The sequence below is a fragment of the Phyllobates terribilis genome, unplaced genomic scaffold (assembly GCF_046119375.1).
Source record: "Phyllobates terribilis strain yellow unplaced genomic scaffold, ASM4611937v1 Scaffold_4__5_contigs__length_816908805, whole genome shotgun sequence".
Taxonomy (NCBI): domain Eukaryota; kingdom Metazoa; phylum Chordata; class Amphibia; order Anura; family Dendrobatidae; genus Phyllobates; species Phyllobates terribilis.
Window position 1 is genome coordinate 807,605,769 of NW_027362764.1, and position 25,720 is coordinate 807,631,488.

General features: G+C 48.6%; 1 protein-coding gene across 1 annotated transcript in view; it reads left to right on the top strand.

Annotated features, from left to right (window-relative positions):
• Positions 1 to 25,720, top strand: part of LOC141266124 (ubiquitin carboxyl-terminal hydrolase CYLD-like) — a 51,636-nt gene that overhangs the window by 16,086 nt on the left and 9,830 nt on the right. The window contains exons 3-14 of the mRNA XM_073680083.1: positions 484 to 753; positions 2,736 to 2,802; positions 3,152 to 3,345; positions 4,085 to 4,247; positions 4,425 to 4,560; positions 5,743 to 5,853; positions 6,455 to 6,546; positions 11,388 to 11,454; positions 11,779 to 11,911; positions 12,009 to 12,117; positions 17,785 to 17,903; positions 19,158 to 19,365. Coding sequence (XP_073536184.1) covers positions 484 to 753; positions 2,736 to 2,802; positions 3,152 to 3,345; positions 4,085 to 4,247; positions 4,425 to 4,560; positions 5,743 to 5,853; positions 6,455 to 6,546; positions 11,388 to 11,454; positions 11,779 to 11,911; positions 12,009 to 12,117; positions 17,785 to 17,903; positions 19,158 to 19,365 — 1,669 coding nt within the window. The remainder of the gene's footprint in view (positions 1 to 483; positions 754 to 2,735; positions 2,803 to 3,151; positions 3,346 to 4,084; positions 4,248 to 4,424; positions 4,561 to 5,742; positions 5,854 to 6,454; positions 6,547 to 11,387; positions 11,455 to 11,778; positions 11,912 to 12,008; positions 12,118 to 17,784; positions 17,904 to 19,157; positions 19,366 to 25,720) is intronic.

Sequence of the window (25,720 nt, forward strand, 5' to 3'; positions counted from 1 at the left end):
CTGAGGAGGAGTAGTGTTAGCGTTGGCTTTAGGCTGAGGAGGAGTAGGGTTAGTATTGACTTTAGGCTGAGGAGGAGTAGTGTTAGCGTTGGCTTTAGGCTGAGGAGGAGTAGTGTTAGCGTTGGCTTTAGGCTGAGGAGGAGTAGTGTTAGCGTTGGCTTTAGGCTGAGGAGGAGTAGTGTTAGCGTTGGCTTTAGGCTGAGGAGGAGTAGTGTTAGCTTTGGCTTTAGGCTGAGGAGGAGTAGTGTTAGCGTTGACTTTAGGCTGAGGAGGAGAAGGGTTAGCGTTGGCTTTAGACTGAGGAGGAGAAGGACTAGGATTGGCTTTAAGCTGTGTAGGAGTAAGGTTTTCTTTAGGATCAGGATGTAGCTTTGGCTTTAGACTGGATATAGAAGAATATTCAATCATATTGGGGACTTCTTACTATATGGAGCTGTAAAGTGATGGGTTCCTTATATTGACTTTGTACTGGTTATTCCACAGGGTGAAGGTGAAGGTCGTGGCAACATGGACGGCTCTTATAAAGGGGTGACTTTCTTCAAATGTAAGAACAAATGTGGCCTCCTTTTACCTTTTAATAAGGTCATGTACTCTGAGGCTCCTCCACCAGATGAATCGGTATCCACATATCCACCGTTTGGTACCGTTAATCCAAAGGACAAGGTGTCATTCTATGTTGAGGATTCTTTAAAGCGAGGAATAGATATCGCCGTAAATAATCAGGCGGCTGCTGGCATCGTGGAAGTCTTACCGGTAAGTATGTGTCTTAGGGTTTATGGGCTCAAAGATCTAGGGCCATGACGGGTATCAGTATATGTCACTGGAAGTATAGTTACTGTCAACACTAAAGAGGACACCTCCACATCCCTGCTATACCTACATCATCAACCAAGAAGATGGAACCATCCCAGGAGGAGTAGCGGCATGGTTGGCTTTATACCAGGGAACAGAAAGGTTAAGGTTTGCTGCAGGCTTGGAGAAATAGGGTTCTAGATGGATGAGTTTAATTTGGTGAGATATACGGTTAGGGTTAGCTTAAGGCCAGGGAAGAGTAGGGATAGGGTTGGCTTTAAGCTGAGAATAAACAGGGTTGGATTTGTCTTTAGGCTGGGAAGGAGTATGTCTAGGTTTAGGCGAGGTAGGTGTAAGGATAGGGTTGGCTTTAGGTTAGGGAAATGTGGGATTAGGGTTGGCTTTAGGCGAGGTAGGTGTAAGGATAGGGTTGGCTTTAGGTTAGGGAAATGTGGGATTAGGGTTGGCTTTAGGCGAGGTAGGTGTAAGGATAGGGTTGGCTTTAGGTTAGGGAAATGTGGGATTAGGGTTGGCTTTAGGCGAGGTAGGTGTAAGGATAGGGTTGGCTTTTGGCTAGGGAAGAGTAAGGTGATCGTTGGCTTTTGGCTACGGAAGAGTAAGGTTAGGGTTGGCTTTAGGCTGAAGACGAATAGGGATATGGTTGGATTTAAGTTTAAGAGTATAGTTCTGGTTGGTTTTAGAGTAGGAGTAGGGTTAGGGTTAGCTTTAGGCTGGGGATGCACAGATAGAGTTGGCTTTAGGCTGGAGAAGAGTGAGGTGGAATTGGCTTTGGGTTAGGCAGGAATAGGATTAGTGTGGACATTAGACTGAGGAGAAGGGTTAGGGTTGGCTTTAGGCTGAGGAGATGTAGGGTTAAGGTTGCCTTCAGGCTGGGGAAGTACAGAGTTATCTTTGGATTTAGCCTGGTGAGGAGTAGGGTTGGATTTGGGTTGGGCAGGAATAGGAATGGTGTTGTCTTTAGGCTGGTGATGAGTAGGGTTAAGGTTATTGAAGTAGGCATGGGTCATATCTTAATCTCTGAGTACAGGGATGACTTTAGACTGAAGTGTAATGCCTGCAATCATTTTGGAGGGAAGTTGTTGGATATGGAAGCAGTTTGAGATAATGGCCAAGTCCCTGCAATATCTGCCGCTATGGTGCCCATGCTCCTCCATTACCATATATATTGATATTTACTCTTTAGCCCTCATTGATAAGTGTGGTGCTAAGATCTACCTTGGTGGTGGTGGGAATTCAGATCCTACTTGGACACTTACTATAGAAATCCATTTCTGTGGGTGGAATATCTGAGGAGCTTCTCCCGTCTGTGACTTCCTGTAGACTTTAACCTCCAATATACTACCTATGTAATACCTGTGTCATACGGGGGAAATCTCAAGTAGTTACGTCCTCCAGGCAGGAGATTGCTCATCATCACCTTTTGTACCTTCAGACTTTATGATTTTTTCCACATTTTTCTTTGCTAAACTGTTCAAACCCTCTCGAACTGCATCACGACTCTGGGGCAAAAAAAAAGTTTTCACGTCCTGATGCAACTTCTCCCTTGGAATTGGAAGGTTTGTTCAGGACGTTGACCTTGCCGGTGCGGTGCAGCTTTGGGTTTCTGTTGGTGGCTCCAGTTCAGACAGTTCTCCTGCAGACTGCAGCAGGTTTTCAGCCGCGATGTCTTCAGATTTTGCAGCTTTATTCCACCCTCTTCCATATATCCTCTCCACGTGATGCTGCTGCTGCTGCTGCTGACGCCGGATTGGGGATGGGGCGCTTTGGTTTTTCTTCTTGCCCAAGGTTTTGGTCTTGTGAGACCATAGACCCCATTCCCTGTAATTACGCTGTGTTAGGATGGTGATGGTGAGCGGGATGGATGTTATGGGATTGTTTGCCTCTACTATCACGGTCTTCACCTTTTGCATCATACATGGCAGGAGGAGACCACGTCTAATGAGCTGCTGAGGATTCCCCTGGACTCCATCGTGAAGGAGGAAACTCCAGGTACGTTGCAGAAGAAACAACAAGACATGGACGGGGTGTTCAACTCCCTGCCCTGTTATCATAGTGACCCCAATCTTCGATAAATCAGGGGCTCCTCCGGGGAGGGGCTGTCAGGACACAGTATTAGGAGCTGGCCTGGGCCAAGACAAAACATCTCCTATGTGTGTATATTCTTAATATTTTGGGGACATTATTTTGCACATGTCCTGTTCCTTGGGGGAGGGTCTTGGGTCAGGTGCTCCTCGGGGGCGGGGGGGCTTCCAAGGGCTGAGATAGCTGTTTATTTTAATAACCATGAAATATACTTGTGGGATTTGGGGAATTATCATGGGGCGTCATTTGCTGGTAGATCATCGGAGCCCGGGGCTGGATGGGAGGTCTCCCGGGAAGGAGGAGGCCGGGAAGGTGGACGTTCCTCGGAGACTCCTGGAGGTGGACTCTCTGGTGCAGATTCAGTATAAGGAAGGGGAGCTGGCCTTCGGGATGATCCGGTGGTTGGGGTACCTGCCTCAGATGGACGATTTCATGGCTGGTGTGGAGCTGGTAAGATCTGTGGATATCGCCGTGATACTTCAGGGACCGGTAAATATTTCTCTCCATGAGAGGACGGCTCACAGCCCCCCACCAAAACTAACATACTGCGCTGCTAAAATACTCTGTGCTGCACGAGATCATGCTGCTTCCAATGGCTGCTTCACTGTGTGACCAGTCATATCCTCATCTACTGAAATACTCTGTGCTGCTGGCCCCTTCTTCCTCCACTGTGTATCTGTGGGTGTCCTGCCATATGATCAGTGCACACCTCTCCCAAAGTGCTCTGTGCTGCTTGGCTGGCCCCTTCTTCTTCTGAAATACTCTGTGCTGCTGCTGTTACATGCTTGTAAGCCTATATAACTGTTTATAGCCTCCTATGTGATCAGTACAGGCCTCTGCTGAAATACTCTGTGCTGCTGGGACCCTGTTCTTTCCATTGTTTAACTCTTCTATGATCAGTAGATTCCTGTTCTGAAATACTCTGCACTGCTGGAACTCCAGCCTGTGATTCTCATTCAGTTTTTCTTCTGAAATGCTCTGTGCTGGTGAGAGTCCTGCTCATCTCACAATCTATCTGTGTGTCTTATATGATCACTATAGTCTACAGCTGAAATACTCTGTGCTGCTGGGGGTCCCTGCTCTTTTCACGGTGTAATTCCCAGTCTGTAGCCTTGTAGTTCGTCTTCTGTCTTGGACTCGCCGGTCGATTCGCAGACGGGTCCTGACGTTACGTTTCCGGCTCCTGCAGGAAGAAGACAAAGGCCTCACTGACGGCAGCTGGTGCGGCCACCGATACTTCTTCTGCCCACCGAAAAGAGGACTCTTTGTAAAGCTAAGGGTCTGTCAGCCGGACACCCGCTTCCTGTCCAGTAAAGATTGTCCACCGAGGAGCCTGGAGAGCCCGAAACACAGTGAGTTCATCCATGCCCCGACACATAGTAACAAAAGCCCTGCTGTTCCTCGAGCTGATCGGTCGCTCCGAGCATCTGGTACTGTAGCGTCATGGCAGATACAGAACGACTACAATGTATGAATGCAGAATATAACACACGGTCATGAATTACAAGGATTCTTATTTTTTTTTTCAGGTAGAAATGAGAGTCGCAGGATGGCGGGGAAGGTCCCTCCTCTGCGGGGGGCCGCCGCCCTGGATGTATTGGAAGGAGATATGAAGGGTATTCAAGGTCATTGCAATTCCTGCTACATGGATGCCGCACTTTTCAGGTAGCTCAGAGGAGGTCACAAGTGCATCACTTGTTTAGAGTAACTTGGGGGAGGTTCTGGGTCGGCCGGGTGGTCCTCAGGGGTGGGACAATGCTGCTAGACAAAACATTGTAAGGAAAGAACTAATACAAATATTTCCCGGCAGCTCTTAGTATATGGGAGGTCTCGGGTAACTTGGGGGAGGTTCTGGGTCGGCCGGGTGGTCCTCAGGGGTGTGAGAATGCTGCTAGACAAAACATTGTAAGGAAAGAACTAATACAAATATTTCCCGGCAGCTCTTAGTATATTGGAGGTCTCAGGTAACTTGGGGGTGGTTCTGGGCTGGCCGGGTGGTCCTCAGGGGTGGGACAATGCTGCTAGACAAAACATTGTAAAGAAAAAACTAATACAAATATTTCCCGGCAGCTCTTAGTATATGGGAGGTCTCGGGTAACTTGGGGGAGGTTCTGGGTCGGCCGGGTGGTCCTCAGGGGTGGGACAATGCTGCTAGACAAAACATTGTAAGGAAAGAACTAATACAAATATTTCCCGGCAGCTCTTAGTATATGGGAGGTCTCAGGTAACTTGGGGGAGGTTCTGGGTCGGCCGGGTGGTCCTCAGGGGTGGGACAATGCTGCTAGACAAAACATTGTAAAGAAAAAACTAATACAAATATTTCTCGGCAGCTCTTAGTATATGGGAGGTCTCAGGTAACTTGGGGGTGGTTCTGGGCTGGCCGGGTGGTCCTCAGGGGTGGGACAATGCTGCTAGACAAAACATTGTAAAGAAAAAACTAATACAAATATTTCCCGGCAGCTCTTAGTATATGGGAGGTCTCAGGTAACTTGGGGGAGGTTCTGGGTCGGCCGGGTGGTCCTCAGGGGTGGGACAATGCTGCTAGACAAAACATTGTAAGGAAAGAACTAATACAAATATTTCTCGGCAGCTCTTAGTATATGGGAGGTCTCAGGTAACTTGGGGGTGGTTCTGGGCTGGCCGGGTGGTCCTCAGGGGTGGGACAATGCTGCAGGATACAGAATCGTAATATTTCCTGAGACCAGACATGGCTTTCTATGTGGGTTCAGCTGATATTTTGTGACTATTTCTTTGGGCGTTATTCAGTTCATTCCATCTTTGTAGGAGAGAATCTGCTTTGGTCAATGTGATTAGTTTTCTGTTCTCCGTCCTTTTCTCTGTTGGCAGCCTCTTCTCCTGTAGCTCTGTGCTGGATTCTCTACTGTTCAAGCCTTCTTCTCTTCCTAATGGAAAAATCCAAGAAACCCTGAGGGAAGAGATTGTTAACCCCTTGCGCAAGTGAGTGAGGAATGTGATGCTTTTTGTTGATGTCACATTAGACTGGAGCTTTACATTGTAAAAGACCTAAGCTAATAGAGAAGTGTTGTATCAATGATTTGTAGTACCCCCCCAAAAAAACATATTTTTGACCCATCTATCAACAAATCTACCACTTGGGTACTTCAAACCGCCATGGAAACAGTAAGTGGTTCAGTACAATCCTATAGAAAAATGTACTCATGAACCAAAGTGCATAAAATATAACAATGTTTTTATTAAATACAGAATAAAATACAGAAAATACAATACAATAAAAGATACAGTGGGAAACCACAAGATGGCGCCACAAACCCACAATATGGAATCGTAGGTGTGTACTTTTTTTTTTATATGATTCCATATTGTGGGTTTGTGGCGCCATCTTGTGGTTTCCCACTGTATCTTTTATTGTATTGTATTTTCTGTATTTTATTCTGTATTTAATAAAAACATTGTTATATTTTATGCACTTTGGTTCATGAGTACATTTTTCTATAGGATATGATTGTAAAAGACCTGACAGATGATTGTTCCAGTGAGATGTTCCCTCCAGCCGATAAAGCAGCTTCATTCCTTCCAGGATCGGCTATGTGTCAGCGGACAGCGTGATGACCCTGCGCCACCAGCTGATGGAGGAGAGTCAGTGCCCGAGCTTCACCACCTCCGAGAAAGGTACAATCACCACGGTACACGTCACCATATAACTAATGGACCATACTGTATACTCCAGAGCTGCACTCACTATTCTGCTGGTGCAGTCACTATGTACATACATTACATTACTGATCCTGAGTTACATCCTGTATTATACTCCAGAGCTGCACTCACTATTCTGCTGGTGCAGTCACTGTGTACATACATTACATTACTGATCCTGAGTTACATCCTGTATTATACTCCAGAGCTGCGCTCACTATTCAGCTGGTGCAGTCACTGTGTACATACATTACATTACTGATTCTGAGTTACCTCCTGTATTATACTCCAGAGCTGCACTCACTATTCTGCTGGTGCAGTCACTGTGTACATACATTACATTACTGATCCTGAGTTACATCCTGTATTATACTCCAGAGCTGCACTCACTATTCTGCTGGTGCAGTCACTGTGTACATACATTACATTACTGATCCTGAGTTACATCTTGTATTATACTCCAGAGCTGCACTCACTATTCTGCTGGTGCAGTCACTGTGTACATACATTACATTACTGATCCTGAGTTACATCCTGTATTATACTCCAGAGCTGCACTCACTATTCTGCTGGTGCAGTCACTGTGTACATAACATTACATTACTGATCCTGAGTTACCTCCTGTATTATACTCCAGAGCTGCACTCACTATTCTGCTGGTGCAGTCACTATGTACATACATTACATTACTGATCCTGGGTTACATCCTGTATTATACTCCAGAGCTGCACTCACTATTCTGCTGGTGGAGTCACTGTGTACATACATTACATTACTGATCCTGAGTTACCTCCTGTATTATACTCCAGAGCTGCACTCACTATTCTGCTGGTGCAGTCACTGTGTACATACATTATATTGCTGATCCTGAGTTACATCCTGTATTATACTCCAGAGCTGCACTCACTATTCTGCTGGTGCAGTCACTGTGTACATACATTACATTACTGATCCTGAGTTACATCCTGTATTATACTCCAGAGCTGCACTCACTATTCTGCTGGAGCAGTCACTGTGCACATACATTACATTACTGATCCTGAGTTACATCCTGTATTATACTCCAGAGCTGCACTCACTATTCTGCTGGTGCAGTCACTGTGTACATACATTACATTACTAATCCTGAGTTACCTCCTGTATTATACTCCAGAGCTGCGCTCACTATTCTGCTGGTGCAGTCACTGTGTACATACATTACATTACTGATCCTGAGTTACATCCTGTATTATACTCCAGAGCTGCCCTCACTATTCTGCTGGTGCAGTCACTGTGTACATACATTATATTGCTGATCCTGAGTTACATCCTGTATTATCCTCCAGAGCTGCACTCACTATTCTGCTGGTGCAGTCACTGTATACATACATTACATTACTGATCCTGAGTTACCTCCTGTATTATACCCCAGAGCTGCACTCACTATTCTGCTGGTGCAGTCACTGTGTACATACATTACATTACTGATCCTGAGTTACATCCTGTATTATACTCCAGAGCTGCGCTCACTATTCTGCTGGTGCAGTCACTGTGTACATACATTACATTACTGATCCTGAGTTACCTCCTGTATTATCCTCCAGAGCTGCACTCACTATTCTGCTGGTGCAGTCACTGTGTACATACATTACATTACTGATCCTGAGTTACATCCTGTATTATACCCCAGAGCTGCACTCACTATTCTGCTGGTGCAGTCACTGTGTACATACATTACATTACTGATCCTGAGTTACCTCCTGTATTATACCCCAGAGCTGCACTCACTATTCTGCTGGTGCAGTCACTGTGTACATACATTACATTACTGATCCTGAGTTACATCCTGTATTATACTCCAGAGCTGCACTCACTATTCTGCTGGTGCAGTCACTGTGTACATACATTACATTACTGATCCTGAGTTACATCCTGTATTATACTCCAGAGCTGCACTCACTATTCTGCTGGTGCAGTCACTGTGTACATACATTACATTACTGATCCTGAGTTACCTCCTGTATTATACTCCAGAGCTGCACTCACTATTCTGCTGGTGCAGTCACTGTGTACACACATTACATTACTGATCCTGAGTTACATCCTGTATTATATTCCAGAGCTGCACTCACTATTCTGCTGGTGCAGTCACTGTGTACATACATTACATTACTGATCCTGAGTTACCTCCTGTATGATACCCCAGAGCTGCACTCACTATTCTGCTGGTGCAGTCACTGTACATACATTACATTACTGATCCTGAGTTACATCCTGTATTATCCTCCAGAGCTGCACTCACTATTCTGCTGGTGCAGTCACTGTGTACATACATTACATTACTGATCCTGAGTTACATCCTGTATTATCCTCCAGAGCTGCACTCACTATTCTGCTGGTGCAGTCACTGTGTACATACATTACATTACTGATCCTGAGTTACATCCTGTATTATACCCCAGAGCTGCACTCACTATTCTGCTGGTGCAGTCACTGTGTACATACATTACATTACTGATCCTGAGTTACATCCTGTATTATACCCCAGAGCTGCACTCACTATTCTGCTGGTGGAGTCACTGTGTACATACATTACATTACTGATCCTGTGTTACATCCTGTATTATACTCCAGAGCTGCACTCACTATTCTGCTGGTGCAGTCACTGTGTACATACATCACATTACTGATTCTGGGTTACATCCTGTATTATACCCCAGAGCTGCACTCACTATTCTGCTGGTGCAGTCACTGTGTACATACATTACATTACTGATCCTGAGTTACCTCCTGTATTATACCCCAGAGCTGCACTCACTATTCTGCTGGTGCAGTCACTGTGTACATACATTACATTACTGATCCTGAGTTACCTCCTGTATTATACCCCAGAGCTGCACTCACTATTCTGCTGGTGCAGTCACTGTGTACATACATTACATTACTGATCCTGTGTTACATCCTGTATTATACTCCAGAGCTGCACTCACTATTCTGCTGGTGCAGTCACTGTGTACATACATTACATTACTGATCCTGAGTTACATCCTGTATTATACCCCAGAGCTGCACTCACTATTCTGCTGGTGCAGTCACTGTGTACATACATTACATTACTGATCCTGAGTTACATCCTGTATTATACTCCAAAGCTGCACTCACTATTCTGCTGGTGCAGTCACTGTGTACATACATTACATTACTGATCCTGAGTTACATCCTGTATTATACCCCAGAGCTGCACTCACTATTCTGCTGGTGCAGTCACTGTGTACATACATTACATTACTGATCCTGAGTTACATCCTGTATTATACTCCAGAGCTGCACTCACTATTCTGCTGGTGCAGTCACTGTGTACATACATTACATTACTGATCCTGAGTTACATCCAGTATTATACTCCAGAGCTGCAGTCACTATTCTGCTGGTGCAGTCACTATGTACATACATTACATTACTGATCCTGAGTTACATCCTGTATTATGCTCCAGAGCTGCACTCACTATTCTGCTGGTGCAGTCACTGTGTACATACATTACATTACTGATCCTGAGTTACATCCTGTATTATACTCCAGAGCTGCACTCACTATTCTGCTGGTGCAGTCACTGTGTACATACATTACATTACTGATCCTGAGTTACATCCAGTATTATACTCCAGAGCTGCACTCACTATTCTGCTGGTGCAGTCACTGTGTACATACATTACATTACTGATCCTGAGTTACCTCCTGTATTATACTCCAGAGCTGCACTCACTATTCTGCTGGTGCAGTCACTGTGTACATACATTACATTACTGATCCTGAGTTACATCCTGTATTATACCCCAGAGCTGCACTCACTATTCTGCTGGTGCAGTCACTGTGTACATACATTACATTACTGATCCTGAGTTACATCCTGTATTATACTCCAGAGCTGCACTCACTATTCTGCTGGTGCAGTCACTGTGTACATACATTACATTACTGATCCTGAGTTACCTCCTGTATTATACTCCAGAGCTGCACTCACTATTCTGCTGGTGCAGTCACTGTGTACATACATTACATTACTGATCCTGAGTTACATCCTGTATTATACTCCAGAGCTGCACTCACTATTCTGCTGGTGCAGTCACTGTGTACATACATTACATTACTGATCCTGAGTTACATCCTGTATTATACTCCAGAGCTGCACTCACTATTCTGCTGGTGCAGTCACTATGTACATACATTACATTACTGATCCTGAGTTACATCCTGTATTATACTCCAGAGCTGCACTCACTATTCTGCTGGTGCAGTCACTGTGTACATACATTACATTACTGATCCTGAGTTACATCCTGTATTATACTCCAGAGCTGCACTCACTATTCTGCTGGTGCAGTCACTGTGTACATACATTACATTACTGATCCTGAGTTACATCCTGTATTATACTCCAGAGCTGCACTCACTATTCTGCTGGTGCAGTCACTGTGTACATACATTACATTACTGATCCTGAGTTACATCCTGTATTATACTCCAGAGCTGCACTCACTATTCTGCTGGCGCAGTCACTGTGTACATACATTACTGATCCTGAGTTACATCCTGTATTATACTCCAGAGCTGCACTCACTATTCTGCTGGTGCAGTCACTGTGTACATACATTACATTACTGATCCTGAGTTACATCCTGTATTATACTCCAGAGCTGCACTCACTATTCTGCTGGTGCAGTCACTGTGTACATACATTACATTACTGATCCTGAGTTACATCCTGTATTATACCCCAGAGCTGCACTCACTATTCTGCTGGTGCAGTCAGTGTGTACATACTTCTCTTCCTTCTTAGATCCGGAGGAGTTCCTCACTCTCATCATGCATCGTATCCTGGGGGCAGATCCTCTCTTAAAGCTGCAGTAAGTTCCATGGTAGCATAGCCTTTTACCCATCAGCCCGACTATCATCCTACAATGACCAGAGTGTTAATACAACGTTTGGTTTGTTACATTTGTTTCCAGTCCTGGCGTCTCAAAGCTGATAGACTGGATATAATAGTAACAAACCCTCAGCAATGAGAAGTAAGGTCAGAACAGGTCTCATTCATTATATACAAGTAGAGCTGTAGAAAGTGGTGATGGATGTGAGTGTGAAGAACAATGGAAAGTTGCGGTACTGTTCATTACACTGTGATTTCCATGGAGGAGTCCTTTCAGGGTGACTTTGGTTACTCCTCCTGGCAGGTCGGAGGGTCAGCGGGTCCAGGAGTGTTACTGCTATCAGATCTTCATAGAGAAGCAGCAGGAGATGACGGTGCCCAACGTGCAGCAGCTCCTGGAGCAATCCTTCCATCACTCCCAGCTGAAGCTGGCGGAGGTGCGACCATGGGGGAAGGTGTGGGTGCAGGAGCGGGCTCTATTACTCCCTGTTATCAGCCATGTTTAGAGGCTTTCTCTATGATGCTTCTCCATAGGTCCCGTCCTGCTTCATTATCCAGATGCCGCGGTTTGGGAAGGAATACAAGATGTTCAGTAAGATCGTCCCATCTCTGGAGCTGGACGTCACCGATCTCCTTTCTGATAGTGAGTGCAGAGTGCTGTCGTGTCCATCCTAGAAAAATAGTCCTGGCGCCCCCCTCTGTTCACACTGCGCTGATACATTGTAACAAATCAGGCAGCTGTCAGAGCAGAACGAGGCCAAGAGTAACACGTATAAGTAGACATCTCAACACCACGAAGAAGAAGTGGTGGAATGATGGAGAACACAGGACGGAGACAAGGTATCAGCAAATGATGAGAAAATGGAAACGACATTTACAAAACCTCTGGAGTCTGAGCCTCATGCAGAAATCGTGGCACCTCCAGCCTAGGCCGCCATCACTGAGGTTAGTAATCGATGTGCTCGATGGGAGACAAGTCCGGACACTATGCAGCCACGGGAGGAGGCGTAGGCCATGCAGGCGGCCCACAGCAGCACCAGCAACATGTGGCCTTGGGTTGTCGTGTTGAAGAACAGCTCCCGGGCCATTTCGGTGATGTGGCCGCACCCCTGGTTCCACGACCAAATCAATGTAACGCCGAGATGTTGGTGGATCTTGAGTGAAGATTAGCACAGTCCGGCTACTGGATATTATGTCCCCTACACCATAATCCTGGGAGTTCGACGGGTTCGGCATTCCCTCATGAAGGCCTCTCATTATGGCGCTGCCCACTTGGTCTCTACACCAATCTCCGGCTATCATTGTGTCCAAGACAAAAGTGAGACTCATCTAATGGAACAATCTGGCCTCGATTGCCCCATTGTGGCCTCGATTGCCCCATTCCGGCCTTGATTGCCCCACTCTGGCCTCCATTGCTCTCTTGCTGTTCAACTTGATAACCTATAAGATCGGTGGTGTGAGCTCAGTGGACACCCGTAGTTCTGTAGCCCAGACTGGTGCAGACGCCTCGGATGGTTTGTGTAGACCCTGACATCTTGGACTCAATATGTGACGTCCAATGTGACTTTCAGAATGGATCAATCATGGACCCAGTGGTGCAGCCATTTCTCCAAAGTGTCCCAAGAGATGTCACAACACAACAACTCCAAACCGCATGCTCCTCGCACTACTGTGAGCCGCCTGAGTGGCCTAAACCTGCTCTTGTGGCCGCAGGGTCTCTGATCGAGCACACTGGGGACGTCATGAAGGTCATTCAGTGCGGCAGAGCCTTCCTCAGACGACCATTAATGACCCCAGTGAGGTCTCCATCCTGTGATTTCCATCAATACGTCACTTTTCCTTCTTGGCGTCGTAGCTTCCGTGTTGAGAACATGCGGCCATGTGAGGGTCACCGCGGAGTGTGGCTGTAGTGGGATCATCACGTGACCCATGAAGGTCCCCACCAGGGATTACAACCGTCTAGAAATTCCTGGACCCTCAGAAAAATACGGCACTAAAAAAAAATCAAGTTGGCCGCCCTGTTTCCCCTTCACTGAAAAGACATGTGCAAAGAAAATGTGTTCATTCACTGACAGCAAGCAGCTGGGGTGAGGGGCGTACAGTGACCTTCCTCCCCTCTGCCATCGAATTATCTGAGAAATCTCATAATCTCGGCCTTGTTTCCAGCATGAGCCTGAATTCTGTGTTGCCCTTAGCAACCAATCAGCGCTTAGCTTTCATTTACATAACTGCTCTGATAAAATGAAAGCTGCGCTGTGATTGGTTGCTAAGGGCAACAACGACTGAAGCTTTGGAGGGACGGTCACTGTCGTCTTCCAAGAGCCATAACTTTGTTATTTTTCTGCCGGGATAACAGTGTGTGGCGTGTGATGACATTCACTTATAATCTACTATATAATTGTCTTATCCCGTCTGTCTGTCTGTCTGTCTGTCCAGGAAATCCCGCGTCGCTCATTGGTCCGGCAGCGGCCAATCAGCGCCGCGGGATTTCAGAAAAAAGATGGCGGGCGTTAGCGGCTCATCTGCGGGATGGAGCTCAGCGGCGTTGCAGCCGGGAGATGAGCGCCGCGAGGCGCTCATCTCCCGGCCGGTACCAGCAGAAGGACCCCAACCGCCGGACCCATCTGCGGGACGGAGCTCAGCGGTGTTGCCGCGAGGCGCTCATCTCCCGGCCGGTACCAGCAGAAGGACCCCGACCGCCGGACCCATCTGCGGGACGGAGATGCAGCCGGGAGATGAGCGGCGCGAGGCGCTCATGTCTCGGCCGGTAGCAGCGGAAGGACCGCCGGCGTCGCTGACATCCATGCGGAAGGGAGGACCGGCGCTGCGGGTCGGGATACTTCTGCTGCGAGCTCCCGCTCTCCGGTCCTCACCAAGACGATTCGATGATTGGTCGCGGTCTTCGGACCCGACCAATCACTGATCTTAGCGCAAAAGTTAAATACCGCTGTGCTGATTGGTCGCGGACGCTGCTCGCGACCAATCACCGATTTGGGCGCCAAATTTAAATATCGGCCGCGACCAATCAGCACAGCTGTGTTTAAATCTGGAGCCAAGATCGGTGATTGGTCGCGTCCGATATTTAAATTTGGCGCTCCCGTTAGGCAACCGCGACCAATCAGCAAAGTGGTGTTTAAATTTGGCGGCAATATCGGTGATTGGTCGCGGACGCTGCTCACGACCAATCACCGATTTGGGCGCCAAATTTAAATATCGGCCGCGACCAATCAGCACAGCTGTGTTTAAATCTGGAGCCAAGATCGGTGATTGGTCGCGTCCGATATTTAAATTTGGCGCTCCCGTTAGGCAACCGCGACCAATCAGCAAAGTGGTGTTTAAATTTGGCGGCAATATCGGTGATTGGTCGCGGGCGCTATTTAAACCCCGCTCTGCTGATTGGTCGAGGCCGCTATTTAAATGTGGCGCCCAAATCGGTGATTGGTCGCGGGCAGCGGCCGCGACCAATCAGCAGAGCTGTGTTTAACTTTAGCGCCAAGATCACTGATTGGTCGCGCTCTCCGCACGCGACCAATCAGCGAATCGTATTGGTGAGGAGCGGGGAGCGGAATCGTATTAGTGAGGACCGGGGAGCGCCGCTGCCTGTGCGGATACTTCCGCTGCGAGAAGCCGGGACATGAGCGACTGCTCACAGCAGAAGTGTCCCGACCCGCAGCGCTGCTCCCCGGTCCTCCCTTCACACCCTAGCCGCTGATGTCCCCACAGTATCCGCATGGTGTTACAAAGGTCCAGACATTTGTGTTAAAAAATCGCTGATTGGTCGCTGGCTCTGCCCGCGACCAATCACCGATTTGGGCGCCAAATTTAAATATCGGCCGCGACCAATCACCAATCTTGGCTCCACATTTAAACACCGCTGTGCTGATTGGTCGCGTCCGATATTTAAATTTGGCGCTCCCGTTAGGCAACCGCGACCAATCAGCAAAGTGGTGTTTAAATTTGGCGGCAATATCGGTGATTGGTCGCGGACGCTGCTCACGACCAATCACCGATTTGGGCGCCAAATTTAAATATCGGCCGCGACCAATCAGCACAGCTGTGTTTAAATCTGGAGCCAAGATCGGTGATTGGTCGCGTCCGATATTTAAATTTGGCGCTCCCGTTAGGCAACCGCGACCAATCAGCAAAGTGGTGTTTAAATTTGGCGGCAATATCGGTGATTGGTCGCGGGCGCTATTTAAACCCCGCTCTGCTGATTGGTCGAGGCCGATATTTAAATTTGGCGCCCAAATTGGTGATTGGTCGCGGGCAGCGCCCGCGACCAATCAGCGATTTTTAACACAAATGTCCGGATCTTTGTAACACCATGCGGATACTGTGGGGAGATCAGCGGCTAGGGTGTGAAGGGAGGACCGGGGAGCGGCGCTGCGGGTCGGGATACTTCTGCTGTGAGCAGTCGCTCATGTCCCGGGTTCTCGCAGTGGAAGTATCCGCACAGGCAGCGGCGCTCCCCGGTCCTCACTAATACGATTCCGCTCCCCGCTCCTCACCAATACGATTCGCTGATTGGTCACGCTCTTCGCACGCGACCAATCAGTGATCTTGGCGCTAAAGTTACACACCGCTCTGCTGATTGGTCGCGGCCGCTGCCCACGACCAATCACCGATTTGGGCGCCAAATTTAAATATCGGACGCGACCAATCACCGATCTTGGCTCCAGATTTAAACACCGCTGTGCTGATTGGTCGCGGCTGATATTTAAATTTGGCGCCCAAATCGTGATTGGTCGCGGGCAGCGCCAGCGACCAATCAGCGATTTTGAACACAAATGTCCGGATCTTTGTAACACCATGCGGATACTGTGGGGACATCAGCGGCTAGGGTGTGAAGGGAGGACCGGGGAGCGGCGCTGCGGGTCGGGATACTTCTGCTGCGAGCGCCCGCTCATGTCCCGGGTTCTCGCAGCGGAAGTATCCGCACAGGCAGCGCCGCTGACATCCATGCGACAAGGGTGTGAAGGGAGGACTGGGGAGCGGCGCTGACATCCAATTGGTCGCGGCTGCTATTTAAATGTGCCGCACAAATCGGTGATTGGTCGCGGTCTTGGCCCGCGACCAATCACTGATCTTGCGGCTGAAGCTAACCACTACTGTGCTGATTGGTCGCGGCCGATATTTAAATTTGGCGCCCAAATCGGTGATTGGTCGCGGGCAGCGTCCGCGACCAATCAGCACAGCGGTATTTAACTTTTGCGCTAAGATCAGTGCTTGGTCGGGTCCGAAGACCACGACCAATCATTGAATCGTCTTGGTGAGGACCGGGGAGCGGCGCTGCCTGTGCGGCTACTTCCGCTGCGAGAACCCGGGACATGAGCGGGTTCTCGCAGCAGAAGTATCCCGACCCGCAGCGCCGCTCCCCGGTCCTCCCTTCCGCATGGATGTCAGCGACGCCGGCGGTCCTTCCGCTGCTACCGGCCGGGACATGAGCGCCTCGCGCCGCTCATCTCCCGGCTGCATCTCCGTCCCGCAGATGGGTCCGGCGGTCGGGGTCCTTCTGCTGGTACCGGCCGGGAGATGAGCGCCTCGCGGCAACACCGCTGAGCTCCGTCCCTCAGATGAGCCGCTAACGGCCGACATCTTTTTTCTGAAATCCCGCGGCGCTGATTGGCCGCTGCCGGACCAATGAGCGACGTGGGATTTCCTGGACAGACAGACACACAGACAGACGGGATAAGACAATTATATAGTAGATATATATATATACACTTAGTTTGTTTCATCATCTTCTGGGACCAGTAACTTTTTTATTTTTCCATTGATAGACCTGGTTGAGGTCTTGTTATCTGCATGCTGAGATGTAGATTTTATTGGTAAAATTTTGGGGTAAATACAATAATTTTTTTACGGCTTTTTTTGTATGTTTTATGTCGGAAAGGGATGTAATAAAAATTCTAAAATGCGAATATTTTGTATAAAATACTAAAACAAAAAACAAATCTTTAAAAGTATTCAGCATCCACACGACCGCAATCACCTGCAAATTTTTATTAATCGTATTAGTCAGTGTGGAAAGTGAAGAATAAATAATAAAAAAAAAAATAATAAAATAAAAAAATTAAAACCGATGCAGAAAATTGCTGCTTTCTATATGAGAGAGATAGAAATAAAATACAAAATGAAGTTGGCTGTTAAGGAAAGGGGCCGTGTTATTAATGGCTTAGCGGAAAGTGCCGTACGTCTGAGATCGGCGGTACTTTTCATTATACGGGGACTGCATTACATTGGACACTGCTGGTCCTCTCCTGGTGGATTCGCTGCATATAAATGGTGGTCGTCCTCTGTGTGTTGTCAGGTCCCCGGGAATGTGTGGTGTGCGGGAACCTGGCCACTCATGAATGTGCCGCTTGCTTCAAGGACGTCATCCTCTCCGACCACGGCCTCAAGCAGTACTGTCTGGTGTGCAGTAAGCAGGTACTATACGCACGCAGGGGCGACCGGAGTGTGAATTGGATGGTAGCGGGCCTCCAATGCTCCTGGTGGTCTTTCCATAGGTGGTCATTGGAGCTGTTCAGTATAAGCTGTCCCGTTGGAGTACATGAGGAATAACACTATTTCTGGACATTATATGTCTTGTATCCTGCACTCTTCACCTGTTTTCCCCTCTGCAGGTGGTATCTCTAATTTTCCAGTTTTCTTTGAGCTAGTGGGTGCAGATGTCTCCCATATACTGCACACATAGATATGGTGGGGGATTACCACTCTCCTGTCTCTATGTAACACATCTTCAGAAGCAGCAGCAACATTGAGGATGTTATAGAGCAGAAATGAGCAATGTAGCTGTGAATTCAGCTCTGGGGTGTGATAAAATGTCAGCAGCATGGAGGACATTATACATCAGTCCTGAGCAATGTAGCTGTGATTCCAGCTCTGAGATGGGATAAAACACTTACTAGAATGCAGCAACAGCATGGAGGATAATAGAGGTCATTGAGGGGTGTAGCAGTGAATCCAGCTTTGGATTGAGATACAACTCTAACTAAAAAGCAGCAGTAGCTTGGAAGATATTTTACAGCAGTTCTGAGCAATGTAGCTGTAATCCAGCTCTGGGATGAGATAAAACACTTACTAAAAAGCATCTTTAGTTTGGAGGACATAATTACAACTGTAATGAATAATATAGCTGTGAATTCACCTCTGGGTATAAATGAAACTCTGCCTAGAAAGCAGCAGCATGGAGGACACTATACTGCAGAATTGAACATTGTAGCTGTGAATCAAGTTCCTCGATGAAATAAAACACTAGAATGCAACAGCAAAATAGAGGACCATATTCATCAGTGAGGATTATAGCTGTCAATCCAGCCCTGGATTGAGATAAAACTCTGACTAGAAAGCAACAGCATTGAGGACTTTATACTGCAGTACTTAAAAGAGTAGGGTTGAGATAAAACTGACTAGAAAGCAGCAACATGTGGATAATACTGCAGTCCTTAACAATGTAGCTGTGAATCCAGCTCTGGGGTGAGATGAAACACTTACTAGAAAGCAGCTGTAGCATGTCTGACATTATTGAGCAGTGTTGTAGGTAGATCCCTAGTAGAGCTGCAGAGCGGACTGACCAGATAGTAACTGCAACCTTTCTAAATAGCAAGAGGGTAAACAATAGGTAAGAAGGTCACAATGTACTACCGTGTTTCACAAGGTCTTCAACGTCTACCCCAAAAGGTCCATTCTCACCACAAGAGGAAGGATCACAGACCAGTTCCTCTGAAGATCCCAGAAAGCTTCCTGAAGACATCGACCAAGATCCCGCGGGAGACCCTGGAGCTGTTCGCGGTGCTGTCCATAGAGACCAGTCACTACGTCTCCTTCGTGAAGTACGGGGCGGAGAAGGGCAGCTGGATGTTCTTCGACAGCATGGCCGACCGATTTGGTGAGCACTCGATCAATCAGAGTAAGGTCTTGTTCCACTCTTAAAGGAGAACTCCCCTGAAATTTACTCCTTGTCTCCTCCTGCGCTCAGTGAGTGTGAACAAGGTGGTGACCTGACATGGCTGTGACATGGGGCTATGAGGGGCACGGCTCACCAGAGCAGAGAGTGATGACCTGACATGGCCGTGACATGGGGCTATGAGGGGCACGGCTCACCAGAGCAGAGAGTGGTGACCTGACATGGCCGTGACATGGGGCTATGAGGGGCACGGCCCACCAGAGCAGAGAGTGATGACCTGACATGGCCGTGACATGGGGCTATGAGGGGCACGGCCCACCAGAGCAGAGAGTGGTGACCTGACATGGCCGTGACATGGGGCTATGAGGGGCACGGCTCTCCAGAGCAGAGAGTGATGACCTGACATGGCCGTGACATGGGGCTATGAGGGGCACGGCCCACCAGAGCAGAGAGTGATGACCTTACATGGCCGTGACATGGGGCTATGAGGGGCACGGCCCACCAGAGCAGAGAGTGGTGACCTGACATGGCTGTGTCATGGGGCTATGAGGGGCACGGCTCACCAGAGCAGAGAGTGGTGACCTGACATGACCGTGACATGGGGCTATGAGGGGCACGACTCACCAGAGCAGAGAGTGATGACCTGACATGGCTGTGACATGGGGCTATGAGGGGCACGGCCCACCAGAGCAGAGAGTGATGACCTGACATGGCTGTGACATGGGGCTATGAGGGGCACGGCTCTCCAGAGCAGAGAGTGGTGACATGACCGTGACATGGGGCTATGAGGGGCACGACTCACCAGAGCAGAGAGTGATGACCTGACATGGCTGTGACATGGGGCTATGAGGGGCACGGCTCACCAGAGCAGTGAGTGATGACCTGACATGGCTGTGACATGGGGCTATGAGGGGCACGGCTCACCAGAGCAGAGAGTGATGACCTGACATGGCCGTGACATGGGGCTATGAGGGGCACGACTCACCAGAGCAGAGAGTGATGACCTGACATGGCCGTGACATGGGGCTATGAGGGGCACGGCTCTCCAGAGCAGAGAGTGATGACCTGACATGGCCGTGACATGGGGCTATGAGGGGCACGGCTCACTAGAGCAGAGAGTGGTGACCTGACATGGCCGTGACATGGGGCTATGAGGGGCACGACTCATCAGAGCAGAGAGTGATGACCTGACATGGCCGTGACATGGGGCTATGAGGGGCACGGCCCACCAGAGCAGAGAGTGGTGACCTGACATGGCCGTGACATGGGGCTATGAGGGGCACGGCCCACCAGAGCAGAGAGTGATGACCTGACATGGCCGTGACATGGGGCTATGAGGGGCACGACTCACCAGAGCAGAGAGTGATGACCTGACATGGCCGTGACATGGGGCTATGAGGGGCACGGCTCACCAGAGCAGAGAGTGATGACCTGATGTCGGGGTCGTAGCGACATTCCACTCGTCCTCCAGTCACTCCAAATTCAAACTATGAGCATGGGTCAACCATTCAAAGAATGAGTCAGACAACAAGCTGGTTCAAGCTCAGAGCAGCTCAGAAGGCTACTGGCAAGCCACGATCTCAGCAATGTTCCGTCTTTATTTCCGCATGCACAAACTTAAATACACTACGTAATGGGGAGGGGATAGGGGTTGTTCGGGGCGGGGTAAGCCATAAATGTCTAGTATCCAGCCACTCCTGATTGGTCCACGACTCCTTAACTCAGTCTCTGGGCAGACAACAGTCAGTTGATGTTTTGGTTTCATTTCTCTGAAACAGGTGCTGGCTGATACCGGCGCCATCTTAGCATAAATTTCGATCTAAGTAACACGTAGCAAGGAAAGCTTATTGTTATAAGACACAAAATGGTGGTTAGTACATAAGCAAAGCGTATAAAAGTAGAGAAAATATATATTCTTTCTTACCCTGACATTCCCCCCTAGACACTAAGCTTTCCCTTGCTTCGGGGCCTTTGAGACTGTCCATGTGTGGGGAGAGGGGAGGTGGATTTCTTCACCCAATCATCTTAGAGACTGCCCCCTTATGGGACGCCCCCGAACAATTGAGCCCTACCCTAAATAACACATGGACTTCTCCCAACTGACCCTAAACTAAATCTCTCAATTGGACTCTGTCATGGGGGGTCTGGTCAGGCTTATTTAAAGGAGTGTATTTCTCCATATCTTCCTTACTGGTGTCATCATGTAACAGAGATGTGGTTTCTTGATTCAAAAAGGTCCCGGAGGTTGGAACAGCATTGTTTATAGCTTTCCTGTATAAGGGGACTATGCAGCATACCATGTCATTCCTGCACAATTCACTATGTCACAGTAATCAAATCGATACGTCTGGATTTTTGCGTGAGTATCTACCCAAAATGTGGTAGCTGTCCACCCTGGGACAGACAGTAAGCATATGGAAAGGATATAGAAGAAGGTAGTCATCTTTTATAGGCTCGTTTTGTCTCTCTTGCAGTGGGAGGCGTGAATCCAGGTGCTCTTGCCCTCAAGCTTCAGAGCTGTAGGAGTAGTCAGGATCACAGCGTAGGGGCCCTCAAATCTGGGTTGGAGACAGTCTTTCTGGACAAACTTCTTTACGTACACCAGGTCGCCTGGGGTGAAACCATGTACCGCATCACCTGTGGATTCTGGGAGAGAAGCAGATACTGGAGAGCGGGTGTTAGTCAATTCTTTAGACAGAGCAATCACAAATTTTACTACTCTATCATGTGTTTCAGACAACTTTTGGGGCCTAATTTCTCCTATTTTAGGTGGGGTCCCAAACAAAATTTCATAGGGAGTTAGCCCATGTTTAGCTTGTGGGGTGTGTCTGATATGATACAATACTATGGGGAGTAGGTCGGGCCAGGGGAGGGGATGATCTTGGGTCATTTTCAAGAGCTGGGTCTTGAGTGTGGAATTCATCCTTTCCACTTTGCCTGAACTGGCAGGATGGTATGGAGTGTGAAGGCCCAAATCTGTTCCCAACATGTTCCAAAGTTCTTTGTAGATATTTGCTTTGAAAGCTGGTCCTTGATCCGATTCTATGACTTGGGGAACTCCAAATCTGCAGGCAATTTCAGTGATCAGTTTCTTGGCTGTGACTTTAGGAGTCATGTTGACAACCGGGTAGGCCTCGGGCCAGGCTGAGAACATATCCACGGCTACCAAAACGTACTCATATTTTCCTGCTTTAGGCATTTGGATATGGTCGACTTGTATTCTCTGCCAAGGGTAGTCTGGTTTAGCCAGGTGTTGGAGAGGGACCCGTGCCGTACACGTTGGGTTGCAGGTAGCGCAGACAGAGCAGGATTTTGAGTATGCAGTCACAGTGGAAGAGATTCCGGGTGCAAAGTACAGTTTCTTGATACATGCCAAGGCTTGATTCTTTCCTCTGTGTGTAGGCCCGTGAGCCCATGCTGCCACGGCTGAGTACATGCGCCTAGGCAAGCAAGGTTTTCCGTCCACTTGATAAAGAGCTGAGTCGACCTTTAAATCTTTACGACCTGCCAGCACGGCTCCCGCCGCTTTCCATTGCTTGACTTCTTCAGTGGGGGTCTTCCTTTGTTCTTCACACAATTTTTCTTCAGGCATCCTGACCCCCCTGGATTCCACTCGTGTCTCCGCTGGACTTGTATGGTCTTCCGCCGGCTGTTCTTTGGCCCTTGCTCTAGTGAGCGCCACAGCTACGGTTTGCAGGGTCTCCCCCATCTCTTCTTCCTTTTCCTGCCACTTTGATGACACATTCTCCACTGCTGCAGTCTTGGCTGCTTGGTCAGCTAGGTGGTTGCCCCTGGCTTCCTTGGAATCTAGTCTTCCATGAGCCTTGACCTTGATAACAGCAACCTGAATGGGTAGTTCCAGGGCCTTCATTAGGGCCTTAATCCATGAGTCATGTTTCACTGGTGTACCTGCAGCTGTGATGAATCCTCTAGACTTCCACAAGAGTCCAAAATCATTGCAAATTCCATGTCCATATCTAGAATCGGTATATATGTTCGCCGTTGTTCCAGCTGCCAGGTGGCAGGCTTCTGTGAGAGCTACAAGTTCAGCTTCTTGTGCAGACATGTATGGTGGTAGAGCTTCAGCCTTGAGGACTGTTAGGTCTATTGTGACAGCATATCCCGTGTGGAACTTCCCTTGAGGGTCTGCGAAACGGGATCCATCAGTCCATAGGTGAAAGGCAGGGTGTGCGAGCGGATGTGCCACCATATTCTCTGGAGCAGAAGTCTCTTCCTGCAAAAATTTTTATACAATCATGAGGTTCCACCAATGGACCTTCACCCTGTTCGTCTTCCCCCCTAGAAGGTGGAAGCAAAGTGGCAGGGTTGGACAGTCTCTGAGAAGGTGATTAGGGCTACCACATTCCCAACACAGTATGCGTCCTTCAGAATCACGAGATTGTCTCTTGTCTCTAGGTGGTCCCCTGTCATTTCTTCTGTCTTGTTTTCTATATGTGGGAGGAGTATCATCACCTGTGCCTTTAACCATTACCCACTTGATTCCATGTTGGTTGCCGGGGGGTGGGTAGCTTTCTTGAGCTTGATATACCATGGCAGGAGCGGCTTTCTTCTTTGGCTTAGTATCCTTTTCCGTTTTTAGCATGGCTTTTTGGAAAGCTTTGACAATGTCCACCGCGTCGTTAAAAGAAGAAGAACGAATCTCGGGGCGTACCCTCAGAACCTCATCTCTGAGAGCGTCTTGTAGGCCACCTACTAGGGCCTGAACCAACAGGGCGGCCTGCGTCTTGACGTGAGGACTGTATCCGAGATCCTCAAAATGCATGCTGAGTCTTCCAGCATATCTTTCCACAGATTCATCAGGGTCTTGTTGAACATCTTGTACAGACCCAGCTTCATCTGACAAGCGATTCTGAGCCCAGGCTTTTAACTGTTTCATGTATTCTAGGCCGGATTCATACGTACTATGGGATCCTGCTTTTGTGGAATCCATGGCCTTTTCGATAGCTCTCCGTTTTCGGCTAAGTGAGCCTGGCATTCTGCAGCCAGAGTGGAACCAGCAGCAAGGGCAATTTTACGAGCCAATGCTCCAGCATGGCTCATAGGGTGTTTGCAGGGTTGATTATGGCCCCCACCCGATGTGTAAGGATGTCACCATAGCCTATTGACAGAGTGACAGGGCGTCCTGATGGGTCTACTAGGTTCCGGGAGCGGCAGGGGTCCCAGACTTCTGAGGGGCTGGGGGGTGGTGCTCTTTCAGCAGTTGCTTGGAGCAAGGGCCGGAGTATGGGTAATGAATGTGGGGTGGAGGATGCCATAGGAGACGTATGGGGTAAAGGGGGGGGGGGGCTGGAGTATCTTGAGCCCATCCCTCATCTGGCTCCGTATCGTCTTGAGTAACAGTATGTTGGCGGAGGGAGAGCAGTCTGGCCTGAAATTCTGGGGTGTTGAGGAGGATATCCCCAGAGTTATGGGCGACCCCCATGGGGAACAGAGGGAGCGCCTCAGCATCGTGGACTGGAGCAGAGGGTATCACATTAGTTTCAGATGGGTGCTCTGGGACTGCGGGCTTTTCCACCCGTGCTGGCGGCTGGTAATAAGCACCGGACGGATCTAGTAATGGATATAGGCCGGATTGGGGCTTCCCGGGCCTCCCACAACAAGTAAAAGGTATAGTAAGATGGCCGTTGGAGGGAGGAGTTGGAGTGGGAGTGGGATTGTTCTTGGAGACAGGCTGGGCATCGTGCCATGGGCGGCCCGCCCCACAGACACAGCAGAACTTCGCCCAGGGCGGGTTCTGCTCTTCGCACATACGACACGTCCATCCTTCCGATGATTTGGCGTCGGCGCCATTATAGGGTGGTGGCTGAGGGCTCGGTGTAGTGACAGGCATCAACGGGGTTACGGCCAATTTAGGGTCACATAACAAATCACATTCTGCAGCTTTCATGTATCCGAACAAAGGCTCGGCATTCTCTGTTCCCCCTGCACCATCTACTCTAAGATGTGTCTGAGCCTGGTGCAGGTGTTCTTCATCACTCAACTTCCCTTATTTTGTATAACGCATTCCTTCTACACTGAAGGCTGAAGTCTGCCCGTACTGGGTAGTCTTATCATTTAATACAGATTCCTAACATTCTTAACAGCCTCCTTGCTTTCCCGTGACTCTAGTAGCTGGATAACTCCCACAGCACCATCCGGCAACTTGCCAGGTCTTTCAGATTTGAACATACGCAACATTTTCTTATAGAATGCAATGATCTGTCGCGACTCAGATCACTGATGCAGTCCACAGGTCGCCACCGGTCAGTGTAGAGCACTCCTCAATACACTGGTGAGATAGAGAGACACCTCAATCTATCCCCTTCCCTAACCTTGA